A 12,836-nucleotide genomic window follows, 5' to 3' on the forward strand; every position below is an offset into this window, starting at 1 on the left:
ATTTTTTTGTTTGTATAAACATTTAATTTAAGAAAAAAAAAAGATAAAAACTCAATAACGTTAGGTTTTTTTTTATAATTCTCACTTTTTTAATATTCTAATTTAAAAAAAAAAGCTAAAGAAAGGAAAGTTAAAATTTTTTTATTTTTATAAAAAATTATTATATCTATATTTTTATTAATATTAAAAATTTAATTTAAAAAATCTAACCACATCATAATCATCATGTAATTTTTTCAAAGCTATTTCTTTTTTCACATAAATTTCACATATTTCTTTTTATATAAAATTTTTATAATTTTTTGATGATTTAATTTTGATAAATAATTAAATATGAATAGATATATTTTTTTAGATTTATAAGATGTCGGATTAGCTCACAATCATTTATCAATGCATATTTGTAAAATATTTTATTATTTTACTTGATTAAAAATTATTGATATAACAATAATTATGAGATCAGATAAAATAATAAACATGTCATGATCCAAGAGTATTATAAAATCATAGGTAATGAAAAATTAAAATTGAAAAAAATTATTATAATGAATCATTTTTTTTTTTACTTTTTATCCAAATAATGATTAATAAAATTCTTTTTTTTTTCCTTCATTAATTTTAATTATCAAAAAAAAAAAATACATATATCTCATTTTTTTTATTAATATTTATTCAAACTTAAGCAAAGTGCATAATTATTATTTTTAATTTCAACAAAGGCTCGAGAAACCGTCGACGTTTTTGAAACTATCATCGTTCACTCTTAAGCTTCAACTCAGCAAAATCCTGCTCCACTCGACAGTTGAGTCTGGCGTTCGGTGTTTCTGAAAAGAAAACAAAAAAAGAAAATCTAAAGAGCAGATTGCGGAAAGGAAAGGAAAGGAATGAGCAACAAGCCTCGAAACTTCTCAGCGCATTCCCACAACACTCCCTGCACTCGCACTCACCGGATCGGCGCTCTTATCCTCGTAACTGCCACTTTCTTCTTCACTCGACTCTTCGACCAATCCTTCCCTCCGTCTCCCTGCAGCCTCAACCACGACCGTTCATCTCAAAATGTCAACCTTCACTTCGCCATAACCAACGGCGCCGGACATCTATTATGGCCCGAACGAGGCTACGGGTCCCACCTCTCTCTGCGGATCTACGTCTACAACGAGAACGAGATCGACGGCTTAAAAGACCTTTTGTACGGAAGAGACGGCACCATTTCCACCAATGCTTGTCTCAAAGGCCAGTGGGGTTCTCAGGTAACTTCTTATTAGGTTAAATTTAATTTAATGATCTTTTTTTTTTATTTTTGGAATAATTTTGCTAAAATTAAAAGTTAATTGTCAGTAAAAAAATTTTTAGGTTAAAATTCACAGGCTGTTACTGGAATCTCGACTTCGGACAAGAAACAAAGAGGAAGCTGATTTATTCTTTGTTCCAGCTTATGTTAAATGTGTTCGGATGTTGGGTGGCCTTAATGACAAAGAAATCAATCAAACTTATGTCAAGGTAAAAACTTCCGTTTTATTGTTGAAAAAAAAAATGTATACTATAATATTTTTTAATAACAAAATAACTGTTGCTTTGTTTTAGGTTTTGAGCCAAATGCCGTATTTTAGGCGGTCCGGAGGGCGTGACCACGTATTTGTTTTCCCAAGGTAAAACTGTTAGACTGTTAGGATAGAAAAAACAGTTTGGCTTGCTTTGTAAGGTTTGAATTCGATTAACTTTGATGCAAAGGTTGTCCGCTTTTTATGTGATTGCAGTGGTGCTGGAGCTCACTTATTCAGATCTTGGGCAACCTATATAAATCGTTCTATAATTCTTTCTCCTGAGGTACTGGTCTTTACTATCAAATAAATCTTATGATTTTGTTTAGTTTATGCATTTAATTTTGCTATGGAGTTATTGGTATATATTGGGAAATGGTTCACTTTGGCATCCATTGATATGCCTCCAACTACTTTTTCCCCTTGTGCCTGAGTACCGTAATATTGGTTGAGTATATGGCCGTCTTACATTATCGTCATACAGTGTGATGATCATTAATATGGTCCCAATTAAAGAAGCTGAGCAAATGCAAAGAATCTGACTGATTCTAGTGTTGTATAACCAGCTTACTTAAAATTATCATAATTTGTTTTCATTATGGTTTTAGCTCCTATGATATTAGTTATTATTTCTTCTCTGAAGACACTATTTATTGTCAGGTTTTACCTCTAGGTTTTATATGTCTTCCCCCTTAGGCAATATGAAGGTATGGTGCACCTTGCAGCTTTGATTTTATTGAATCGAACCATGGTTGACTGGCTAGATGATTTTATTTGAGCTCTTTACTGAACGGGGAAAGCAGAGATTGGGTTCCCGGATTCTTTGAGTGGAATTACATGTCAACCAGAAAATTAGGAAAGGCTTAGGACTGAGGACTTCTAGTTTGAAAATAGGTGTTAAATTACATGCTTGGGAGAAAGTGGTCATTTTCTTGGGAACGGAATTATTTTGGTCCATTCTTAAAATGCCAGTTGAGGTCAGATTTTCAACCTGAAGATTAGGAAAGGCTGCTATTTTTTTATTTGATATATGTGGAGGACAAAAGAACTATTAGTTTAATTGTTTCTAAATCTTGTAGGAGATGTGGAATTGAATGATAAATGTTTTAGAACAATTATTTAGATATGCTTTGTAAGAGATAAAAGTGGAAAGATGGAAAGGAATTATTGGAAAAGACAAAAAAAAATAATTGTTACTCATATTAGGAGAAAAAAGTAAGAGGAAAGGCTATAGTAGCCATGGATATTTTTCTTTAGGCATGCAGAAGTCCATTCTTTTCTTTTCCTTTCCAAATTGGAAAGATTATTGAAGGGATGGAAGGGGGGTTTGAGTAAAAGATTATATATTTTACCAAATTGTCTGTAATTTTTTTTTTCTATCTTATAAATGGTATAATGTTAAAAGTCATTTTGTCTTTGTTTAAGTTCTTTCTAATTTTCTCTCATCACATTTCAATCTTTCTTTGCGAGCAAAACTTTGGGAGTTGAAGTTCTCTTGTATGTATGTTGGCTTCCAAACAAAAGAATGCTGATTTGTGTATTGTGCAGGGAGACCGTACTGATAAGAAAGACACAAGTGCCTTTAATACATGGAAAGATATCATCATTCCTGGAAATGTTGATGATGGAATGACAAAAGCAGTGGCTACTATTTTCCAACCTGTGCCTCTATCAAAGAGAAAGTATTTGGCAAACTATTTAGGCCGGGCTCAGAAAAAAGTTGATCGTCTTAAGTTGATTGAGCTTGCTAAGCAATATGGAGATAAGGTATGTTTTCTTCTATGACAATTTAACTGCTTTTAATCTGAAACTGTATCATCCTTTGGATCAAGTACTGATGATTTAGTCTTGTCCTCATATAGAACCACAAAGTAACAATGTGGAACCTTAGCATTGAATTTATAGTCGTGAGTAGTCTCACTTTTTAATTAATTAACCAATTTATTTTCCAAGTTCTATTTTTGCCTGACTACTCAATAATTATATGTTTCAATGCAACTACAGCATGCAATCTTTAAGTACTATTACTACTTTTAATGTGATATAACTAGCAGCTGTGCTTTTTAGCTTGGCCATATTTTGTTCTTCAAATGGATCAATCTGGATGCCAGAGAATAATCTTATTAGGTCTAATGTACTTTACTGATCTAATAAGCATCTTGTTCTAGAATCAAGAAATTCTATGGTTTTAATATTCCTCATAATGTTATATATTACCTATATTGACTATGTAGGTAGAATACTTTTGCCCATCCTTACTGAGGCTTTTGCGTGTGTGTGTGTGTGTGAGGCTAAGGTCACTAAGAAGCTTCTTAACACTTTCTGCATCTGGAGTTATATCTGGTTGACTGATGTGAAACATGAAATCTCATAACTTTATTAGCATGCTTTCTTTCACATACTGAATTATGAGGAATTTTCACTAGAATTTGCTCATATATCTTGTGGGGAAAAAAATGTATATTGATACTGTAAACAGTTGGAATGTCCAGAGTTACAGTTCAGTGGTCCTAACAAATTGGGAAGAGTGGAATATTTTCAGCACCTGGGCAATGCCAAATTCTGCCTCGCACCACGTGGAGAGTCATCTTGGACCCTTCGCTTTTATGAGTCATTTTTTGTGGTACCTCTCTCTCCACATTCACAAACACATGTGCACTTGCATTTTGAGGCCAATTAAAATGCCTTAATTAGTTTTCTTTTTTCATGAACAGGAATGTGTTCCAGTCATCTTATCAGATCAAGTAGAATTACCTTTTCAGAATGTAATTGATTACACACAGATATCGATCAAATGGCCATCCACTTTAATAGGACCTGAGCTTCTGGAGTACCTGGCTTCAATACCTGGTCAGATTGGGTATTCTTTACTTCTTGCACCACTTATTTTACTCTTAAGCTGCATCAAATTACGGAACTTTGGGTTCTCTTTTCAGTTGAGGTCATAGAGGAGATGATAACCCGAGGTAGGCAAGTAAGGTGCTTATGGGTTTATGCTCCAGACTCAGAGTCATGTTCTGCAATGCAAGCAGTAATGTGGGAGCTTCAGAGGAAAGTGAGGCAATTTCACCAGTCAGCTGAGACATTTTGGCTGCATAATGGATCCATTGTGAATAGAAATCTTGTTGAATTTGCAAACTGGAAACCTCCTATGCCTCTGCCTTGAAACAGTTCTGGGAACCGCAAAAGTGTGCCTTCATTTCCGTTGCACGGTGCTCCTTTTCTTCAATTGTCACACTCGCTGTCAAATTTCTGAATGACTGTTAGTATTCCCTAATTATTTCAAGTTGTAGGGCCCATCTTTTCACCTTATTGTTTGTCTACTTCAAAAGTACTATATAATTTTGATGTTGTAAAAATGGCATGACATTATTTTGCAGCTTATAATATTACAGATATTGTCAATGATGAAAAACGAAGATAAGTTATAGGGCCGAAGATAAAGTAAGAAAATTTGTGGGCTAGGATAATTTATAGGGGCGATGGGGATATAAAGTAATTCAGATATTCCACGTGTCTGGCTGAAAATGATGATATTCTATCGGAAAGAATCTGAAATTTGCATAACTGTAACACCATGTCCACACAAAAAAAAAAAAAATCGATCAAGTTGGCTACTCCGACACTCTTCTTCAGCCAAGGAAAACTCGCCTTTTTATTCAACTAGTCTTGTTATTGAATTCTAGAATAAGAGATTACAGAACAACCATTTTGTTTGCTGGGTGAAGTTCTGCTCTAGAATCCTTTGGAAGGCAGCCCGTATTAATATTCCTCCTTTCCTTGCCAATTTTTAGGTCTGGAGAAAATGGGTACAACATTGTTCAGTGGCTGCAGTAGGTTTCCATGGAAATGTCATCAGCAAGTAGCTACTTCAAGCAGTTTTGCTCATTCTTCACCAGAAAATGGGATTTCAAGAGCAAAAGCTGTTCCAGGTTCACGGGGAAATTGGTTGGTCGATAGGGAGAAAGAGGAGTCCTGGGGTATTTTGAGTAGACGATCAATTTTGGTTTCTGGGATATCTCTAGCGTCATCGGCTGTGTTAGGATTTCCAGGAGACGGATTGGCAGTCGTCAAACAAGGTCTTCTAGCAGGGAGGATACCTGGCTTGTCTGAGCCCGATGAACAAGGTTGGTTTAACAGTTTGACTTGCTGGTTAGTGTTCTTTTGAAACATATATGATGACATGATATCATAACAAGTCCCTGCGTCTACAGTTGTGATGCAATTAAAGGAAAAGTACGGTTTCTTGCAAATATTGGTGAGGATGATGATTTAAAAATCCTTTAATATCTTGTCATCTATCAGTAGGTTTTCAGTTTCTTGATGAAAGAACTTAAAACTTGGGTTCCCCTTCGATGCTACCTTCTCATATTTACATTGATGTTGGAATTCTTTTAGATGGAAAATTAAACTAGTAACAGAAAATTAAGATCATTTTTTTGTCAAGCTACTGCTGTAAATAGAAACTAAGAGAACATCCACTCATTTAAATTTGTGCAATAAGCTCTGCGGTCCTAGCTTACATTGAGGAAAAAAGAATGAATACATTGCTCTTAAGAACTAGCCTGGTAAAACCAGGGCAAGCTGCATTCTCTATTTCTCTTGTAGTGAATCTATCTTCACCAGCAACAATGTGCTCAGACAGGTTGGAGGACATACCGCAGACCAGATGACAAGTCTGGAGGGCATGGTGTTGGATGGAGTCCTATCATCCCTTATGCCTTTTCAGTGCCTCAACATTGGGAAGAGGTAGTAATTCATTCTATTAGAATGTCCTAACTTTAAGCTCTTCTTTTGTTTACATTTTAATTTTCCCTTGTTATTGGGGGCTTCATTAGTTCCCTTATTCTATATATATCCCTGCAACAGGTTCCTGTATCAATTGCAGATTTAGGCGGTACAGAGATTGACTTGAGGTTTGCTAGCTCTAAAGAAGGACGGTTGTTTGTCATTGTTGCACCAGTTCTGAGATTTGCTGATAGTAAGATTTCCCAAATATTTTAGTGGCTCTGTCCTTTAACAGTTTCTACTATCGGATTTGGATGATGTCCTCGGTTGCTTGAATGATTTTAAAACAGCTGATGCCTGCTTAAAAAATAGAATTAATTGTGTTTATCCGTGATGTTTAGATCTCGGTCAAAATGCCACGATTGAAAAGATCGGACCTCCAGAAAAAGTGATTAATGCATTTGGACCAGAGGTGATTGGCGAAAATGTAGAAGGCAAGGTTTTAAGCATTAACACGGCAGAACACGATGGCAGAATGTATTACCAGTATGAATTGGAGCCACCTCATGCACTGATCACTGCAACTGCAGCCGGTAATCGCCTTTACCTATTCAGTGTAACAGGAAGTGGTAAGTGCTTCTGTCTTACTCATCATGAATAATATTGTTTAATCATAGTTAAAGATGAAATAATTCAGTATTTTTTCCTGACTTTCGCAGGTCTTCAATGGAAAAGGCATTACAAGGATTTAAAGAGGATAGCTGAGTCTTTTCGTGTTGTCTAGTTTGGATCTCTCTGGATTATGACATCAGAGAAAATGTGAGTTGGATATTATCACTCTATGTAGTTTAAAGTTACAACCCCAACGAAAAAAGAAAAAAAAAAATCGAAGAAGAAAGTGGATTTGCAGGACGGTTCCAAAATGTTGCTTTGTTCGGATAAGAATTTGCTGGAAGCAGTAAGTGCCGTTCTCAACTTTGCTATTGCGCCGTACTCCACCACTAAAATCGATTTTTCAAATATATAAAAGAAAAACTAAAAAAATTGAATGAAAATTGAAATACCGTGTACGACACGCACTTCGAAATGCTCGTGTCATATATATCCTTGATGCTCATTTCTAAATTCGAGTAAAATATTCAAATTCTATGCCAACAGTCATACATTTCTGCTTCCAATGTCTTTACTAGATCATGATTTATTTACAAACCTTCCTCTTTAACTTCCTCCTTAGGTCCTTTTATATTCATCGGAATGTAACATTCATCTTATCCTGAGCCAGATACTCATCTAGAACATGTCATCACTAAATATTCCTTGATGTTTAAAGTGCAGTTCCTACATTGAATCATGGATGGGATAGAATTCCATTCCAATTAACGGCATGTCATTTCGCTAATTTTGTTTCTACCAAAATACAACTAGTGTATTTTGAGGTTTATACACATTATCCATGGAGGGTAGTTGTTGCTTGTTGGGCAAGAGGCATTGGATTGAAGTATTTAAATCTTAAATTATCTGGTTGGTTTTTTTATCTTCATAAATTCATATTTATAGCACTCTTTAAGCACCCAAAAAAAATTTTAGTACTTGACATTATTGTAATAATCATCATGGTAAAATAAAATGCTTAGAAAGAATATGTTGAAAAAAAAATTGAACAAAAATGTATAAAAGAACATTACTAAAAGAAAACTTAAATAAAAAATACTTGTGTAATTTAAGCATTAGAAAAACTTTGAATTGTAAAAATACAAAATCTTTAGTAATAACAATAAAATTACCAATCCTAAAGGAGATATATTAAATTTATCGGTTTGACTGTAACACTAAAAAAAAAACAAAAATTACATTCTAATTATTGATTTTATAAATTTATTCGTCGACAAAAACAAAAAACGTGTAATAAGAATCACGTGATTTGACATAAAAATGACATGACATTTGATTAATCAATTAATTAAATATATATGGTCAATTTAGATTAAATTAATCAATTGATATTTTGTTAATTGATGAGACTAATTTTGTTGGCATAAGTCGATAACTTTGGCACTAATTAGTGGACGACATGGGTCGGATTTAGTCCAAGGAGAAAAATGGTCCATTGAGCTAATAGCAACTAAACACGTGCCATAACTGGTTAAAGGAAGAGATTTAATCCAAATCTTCAACTTTTTATCTAGTGATAAAAAAAGTCTTAAAAAAATAAAAATTTTGATTTCGAATCAAAATCTTTTCTTATTTTTCATAAATTATGCTCATCCTATGTTCTAAAAAAATTTGGTAGTTGAGCTCTTAATATTTGGCAAAAAATTAAAGAGGATTAGAATGCTGATTTTATGCGAATTACCTTCACTCGCCGTTGGTGGGCTATAGGTAATGAAGGAAGTTGCAAAATTCTTAGGAAGCCACCTGTAGTAACAACACAATCATAGCCAATAAACACACTCAACTCTAGGGAAATTTAACTTCAACATCTCAAGCAGTTTTCTATCCTTCTCAAATTAATTTTAGTTTTGTTAAAACTCTATGAGAGCATTTTTTTTTTTTAAAAAAAACTTTAGTTTCTCATATTAAACACTCAAAATATTCAAGCATCAACATTTACTTTATTATAATTTCAATATCAAGTGTCTGCAATCCTATTTAGGTAAAAAAGTTTCCATATCAATGGACTTTTTTTTCCTTCATTTATCTTATTCAAATTCAAATTTTATTAATTTGTTATCCGTAATTTATTCTTTTTTTATTTTTATATTTTTTTATGATTTAAGCAATACATTTACAGTTTTCAACAAGACTAATAAGCTCGATAATCATTTTCAAATTGAAATATTTTGTTTGCTTTTTAATTTAGTGCCCCTTAATTCAATTTCAATTGATTGTTTCACTTCGAAAAATGAAGGTACCAAAACCACACCTCCGATCTTGGTAAATGTTGGTGTCGAGCTCTGAACTGAGGGTTAAGATCTTGAAATCATAAGAAATGAAAAAGAGCAGTTAAGAGTAAAAGTAGAAGGTGTTCTTTACTTTTGCATTTTGATGCTCAAATTAGAGTTTGGGACAAAGGAGGTCAATAAAAGAGGACAATAGCAAAGTAAAAAAAAAGTTAGATTTGATTGGTAATACTTGGATGGCTTTATTTATAGGCGAAAAGTGAGGGGTTTGTGGGATAGGATAATGATGTAACTGAGCTAACATAACATTGTATATGTTAGATTAGCCCAAAAGTTAAAAGTGCCATAGTTGTCTGCTAACAGTCTTTGATCAAAGAAATGATCAATTTATCCTTTAGACCCAAAATAACCCTCAACATTTTGTCTTTCATCGAGCAGTCTGAGTATCAGACTGATAGGTGCCTGATTGAGCCCTTCGGATGTATGCATTTGCTGGTTTGACCTTGAGTTTCTTGAGCATAGGTTTTTGGAAATTTATGCCTTGGACCCGACCTTACGTTGTCGATGTAATGTTCGTGAGGTTGATGTGAGGGTGAGGTAAGAGATGCTTATGATTGATTGTATGTTATTAAGTGTAACTTTGGCCACTTTGGAATACATCGACCTGATGTGTAAGTGTGGGTATCAAGCTTGATCTTGAGCATGGGTTTCGTGTTATACGTGTAACCGATCCATTTTGGGGTTGTCGAGGTGAGTGAGCTTATGTTGAAGAGGCCCAAGGTTGGGCTAAGTAGGTTTATGGGTAACTATCAACATGGCTCATGTGTCCAATGTGAGACTTGTGTCTTTTTTTGGTGTTGGGGTTTGATTTCTAGGTCTAACATATGGTTGACCTATTGGTTGGTTTGTTTGGTCGATACAGCTTAGGTTTTGTGATTGATCTAACCAATTTGGACAGGTGGAATGATTGATTTAACTTCATATTATTTGAAAATCATAAAATCCAAAGCTGGAAAGGCGGAGGCTCATCTTCGGTAACCATCTGGACACATGGCACAATCTGGACTGTTTATCTAATATGATCATTGGCTATATAAAGGGCTTTCATTTTTCACATTGTTTTCTTTTTACTTTCAAATTGAATTGTTTTTACTGACCTTAATAGTGTGTTTGATTGACGAAAGGGGAAGAAAAATAAAGGAAAATAAAAGAAAGTAAAGGAAACAAAAAAACCATCCCTTTGTTTGGATAAACTTTTAATTTAAAGAAAGGAAAAGAGGTAGAAACCCAATAATCTTTGATTTCCCTTATAAACCCAACTTTTTTAATACCTTAATTTAGGAGAAAAGCTACGAAAAGGAAAGTTGAAAATTTTTTTTATGAAAAGACTATTATATCCATATTTTTATTAACACTAAAAACTTAGCCGTATCATAATCATCCTACAATTTTTTTAAAGCCATCTTCCTTTACCAGTAAGTTTCATATTTCTCTTTCAATATAAAGATTTTTTTTATAATTTGTTGGTTATTTGATTTTGATGAATAGTTGAATATAACTAAACATATTTCTTAGGTTTATAGGATGTCAGACTTCCTCAGAATTTTTGGTTTTTATAGGTAGGATATTATAGTTTGAGTTTGATTAGTCAACATGAGGATGGTCAAATAATATACATACTTTTCAATAAAAAAATATACATACTTTGTAGTCAAAAAGTGCTATTTTGACTAGAGTTTGTATGTTTGAGATAACTCTAAAACATCATGAAAGGATGGATTGCTTTTTTACTTTTAAGTGACCAAAGTGGCGGCATTATAATGATTAAACACCAACTGCCTACACCACTATTTAATTTAAAAGGGTATATATTTTGTTATATATTTTTGTGTGTGTGTGTGTGTGAGTGAAGACATGACATTTAACAAAAAGCTATTTTCAACAGTGTCCATCTCAGCATGTGCACTTAAATTATGTATTGGGTAAATACCTTTAATTGATGTATGATTTCTTCTTTGATTTTCTGCGTTATTAGGCCATAGACCATAGATTACTTTTCGTTTGTGAAAACATCTTGTTTGACCATAGAAAGGTCCTTTTCTTCTATTGTCTATAAACAAATGCTAAAGACTAAATTATTCCTTCTATTTTACATTCTAATTTTTTTTTTTATGATGACTTTACATTAAAATTTTCATTTATTTTACATTCTAATTTATTGCTTCTGATGATGACTAAGAGAGCCTGATTTCTATGTCATTTGTCAGAATGAATTTGTCTGGAAAATCGCTTTAGTTATATGTGGTCCAGATTTCATGAATAAAGTTGTCAAGACACTAGTTTCAAATAAGATATATTGCATTTTCCATATCCATTCCCCTTACTACCTTATACATATTAATACACTTTCCTCACATAATTGGCAAACATTAGTATTATAATAATTAATATATGTGAATAATTGACAAATATTAGTATTATTGTCAGTAGTATGTATGATTTATTGTTAAATGACTCCTATACTCAAAATTCTTTGGTTCAAATTTGCTTTAATATTAGTTTCCTTCATACAAGTTGTAAACACAATTTTTTTAATTATTATTATTATTATTATTATTATTTAATATTTTTTTTCTTTCTTTTTCTTCTTCTCTTTCTTTTTTTCCCGTTTCTGCGTTTGTCTTCTTCTTCCTTTCTTTTTCCTTTTTTTCATCCTTATCTGGTTCAAATCTAGTGCATTAAATGCACAATCCCTAAAGTCAAAAGCATCGTCGCTAGCTACCAACGACCGACAAGCCACCAATCACGGATGGTAGGTGTGATTTTTCAGTTGAAAAATGAGATTCGAATTTCAGAAAATCTGAGATTTGAATCCTAACAAGCTCTATAAATAGAGCTTACAAACCAGACCATGAAGGAAGCAAAAAAAAAAAATGACAAAAAAAAAGAAGGGCAGATTCTGTAAAAAAAAAATTTACAGAAACACAAAAAAAAAAAAGCAAAATCACAGTCCTTAAACAGGGGAGCCCAGTGCCAGAAAAGTCACCTACACAAAAAAAAGGAGATCAACCGATTTTGTCCACCAAAAAAAAAAAGAAAAAAAAGAAAAGAGATCGAAACTTTGAGCTCGATCTACGTCGATCGAGGCTATTTTCGGTAAAAAAAAATCAGATTTGCAAAGATCTCGTTGAAGAGAACCACCAGAAGAATTTTGACATTTTTTGGTGATCGAAAACCACCGGCAGCGACAGCTGGCGGTGAGATGACCGGCCGGTGGACCTGTCCCCTAGCTCTCTCTCTCCCTTTCTCTTTTTTTTTTTTTTTTTTTTCTGAAACAGAAGCCAAATGAACAAAAAAAAACCTTCAGCTATATATAGTAAAGCAAAAACTCAAAACGACGTTGTTTAGGGAAAGACCCAAAACGACGCCGTTTCAGCCAAGGAGGATTCGCACGTCGACCCATGATCGACCTGAGGTCCGCGCACCCTACTCGTGACCAGTTTCCTTCATCAGCTTCTGATCGGTCTGACTGGACCGAAATCGAACCGCCTAAATCGAATCGAACCAGTACTGAATCGTCCAGATCGAGCTGAACCGCCGGATCGAACCACCGAACCAAATCGAGTGTTGATCGGATCGTTGACCGATCCGGTTTAGGTAGAAA

The 12,836-nt window shown here is 33.6% G+C and overlaps 2 protein-coding genes across 4 annotated transcripts; both read left to right on the top strand.

Moving 5' to 3' along the window:
* The first annotated feature begins 760 nt into the window (after window positions 1-760).
* On the top strand, window positions 761-5,478 carry LOC111312222 (putative glucuronoxylan glucuronosyltransferase F8H). 2 transcript variants are annotated; one of them, XR_016343729.1, is made up of 9 exons: window positions 761-1,253; window positions 1,357-1,503; window positions 1,588-1,652; window positions 1,761-1,830; window positions 3,093-3,311; window positions 4,024-4,167; window positions 4,259-4,394; window positions 4,481-4,806; window positions 5,339-5,478. XR_016343729.1 is itself a non-coding variant. In XM_089764045.1 (8 exons), exons 1-8 carry the CDS (start codon window positions 888-890, stop codon window positions 4,708-4,710), a joined length of 1,377 nt encoding a protein of 458 aa, XP_089620171.1. In that variant the 5' UTR covers window positions 761-887; the 3' UTR covers window positions 4,711-4,968. The 2 variants fall into 2 exon arrangements, 1 of the variants encoding a protein (XP_089620171.1); XM_089764045.1 differs by lacking the exon at window positions 5,339-5,478 and having other exon boundaries at window positions 4,481-4,968.
* Window positions 5,114-7,247, top strand: LOC111312223 (psbP domain-containing protein 4, chloroplastic-like). 2 transcript variants are annotated; one of them, XM_022912290.2, is made up of 6 exons: window positions 5,128-5,671; window positions 5,759-5,802; window positions 6,186-6,293; window positions 6,414-6,525; window positions 6,674-6,901; window positions 6,992-7,247. In XM_022912290.2, the coding sequence occupies exons 1-6, from the start codon at window positions 5,350-5,352 to the stop codon at window positions 7,054-7,056; spliced, it is 879 nt and encodes a 292-aa protein (XP_022768025.2). In that variant the 5' UTR covers window positions 5,128-5,349; the 3' UTR covers window positions 7,057-7,247. The 2 variants fall into 2 exon arrangements, with proteins under 2 accessions (XP_022768026.2, XP_022768025.2); XM_022912291.2 differs by lacking the exon at window positions 5,759-5,802 and having other exon boundaries at window positions 5,114-5,671; window positions 6,190-6,293.
* The last annotated feature ends 5,589 nt before the right edge of the window (window positions 7,248-12,836 follow it).

The sequence above is a fragment of the Durio zibethinus genome, chromosome 1 (assembly GCF_047325235.1).
Source record: "Durio zibethinus cultivar Kanyao isolate XHJ-2024 chromosome 1, ASM4732523v1, whole genome shotgun sequence".
Taxonomy (NCBI): domain Eukaryota; kingdom Viridiplantae; phylum Streptophyta; class Magnoliopsida; order Malvales; family Malvaceae; genus Durio; species Durio zibethinus.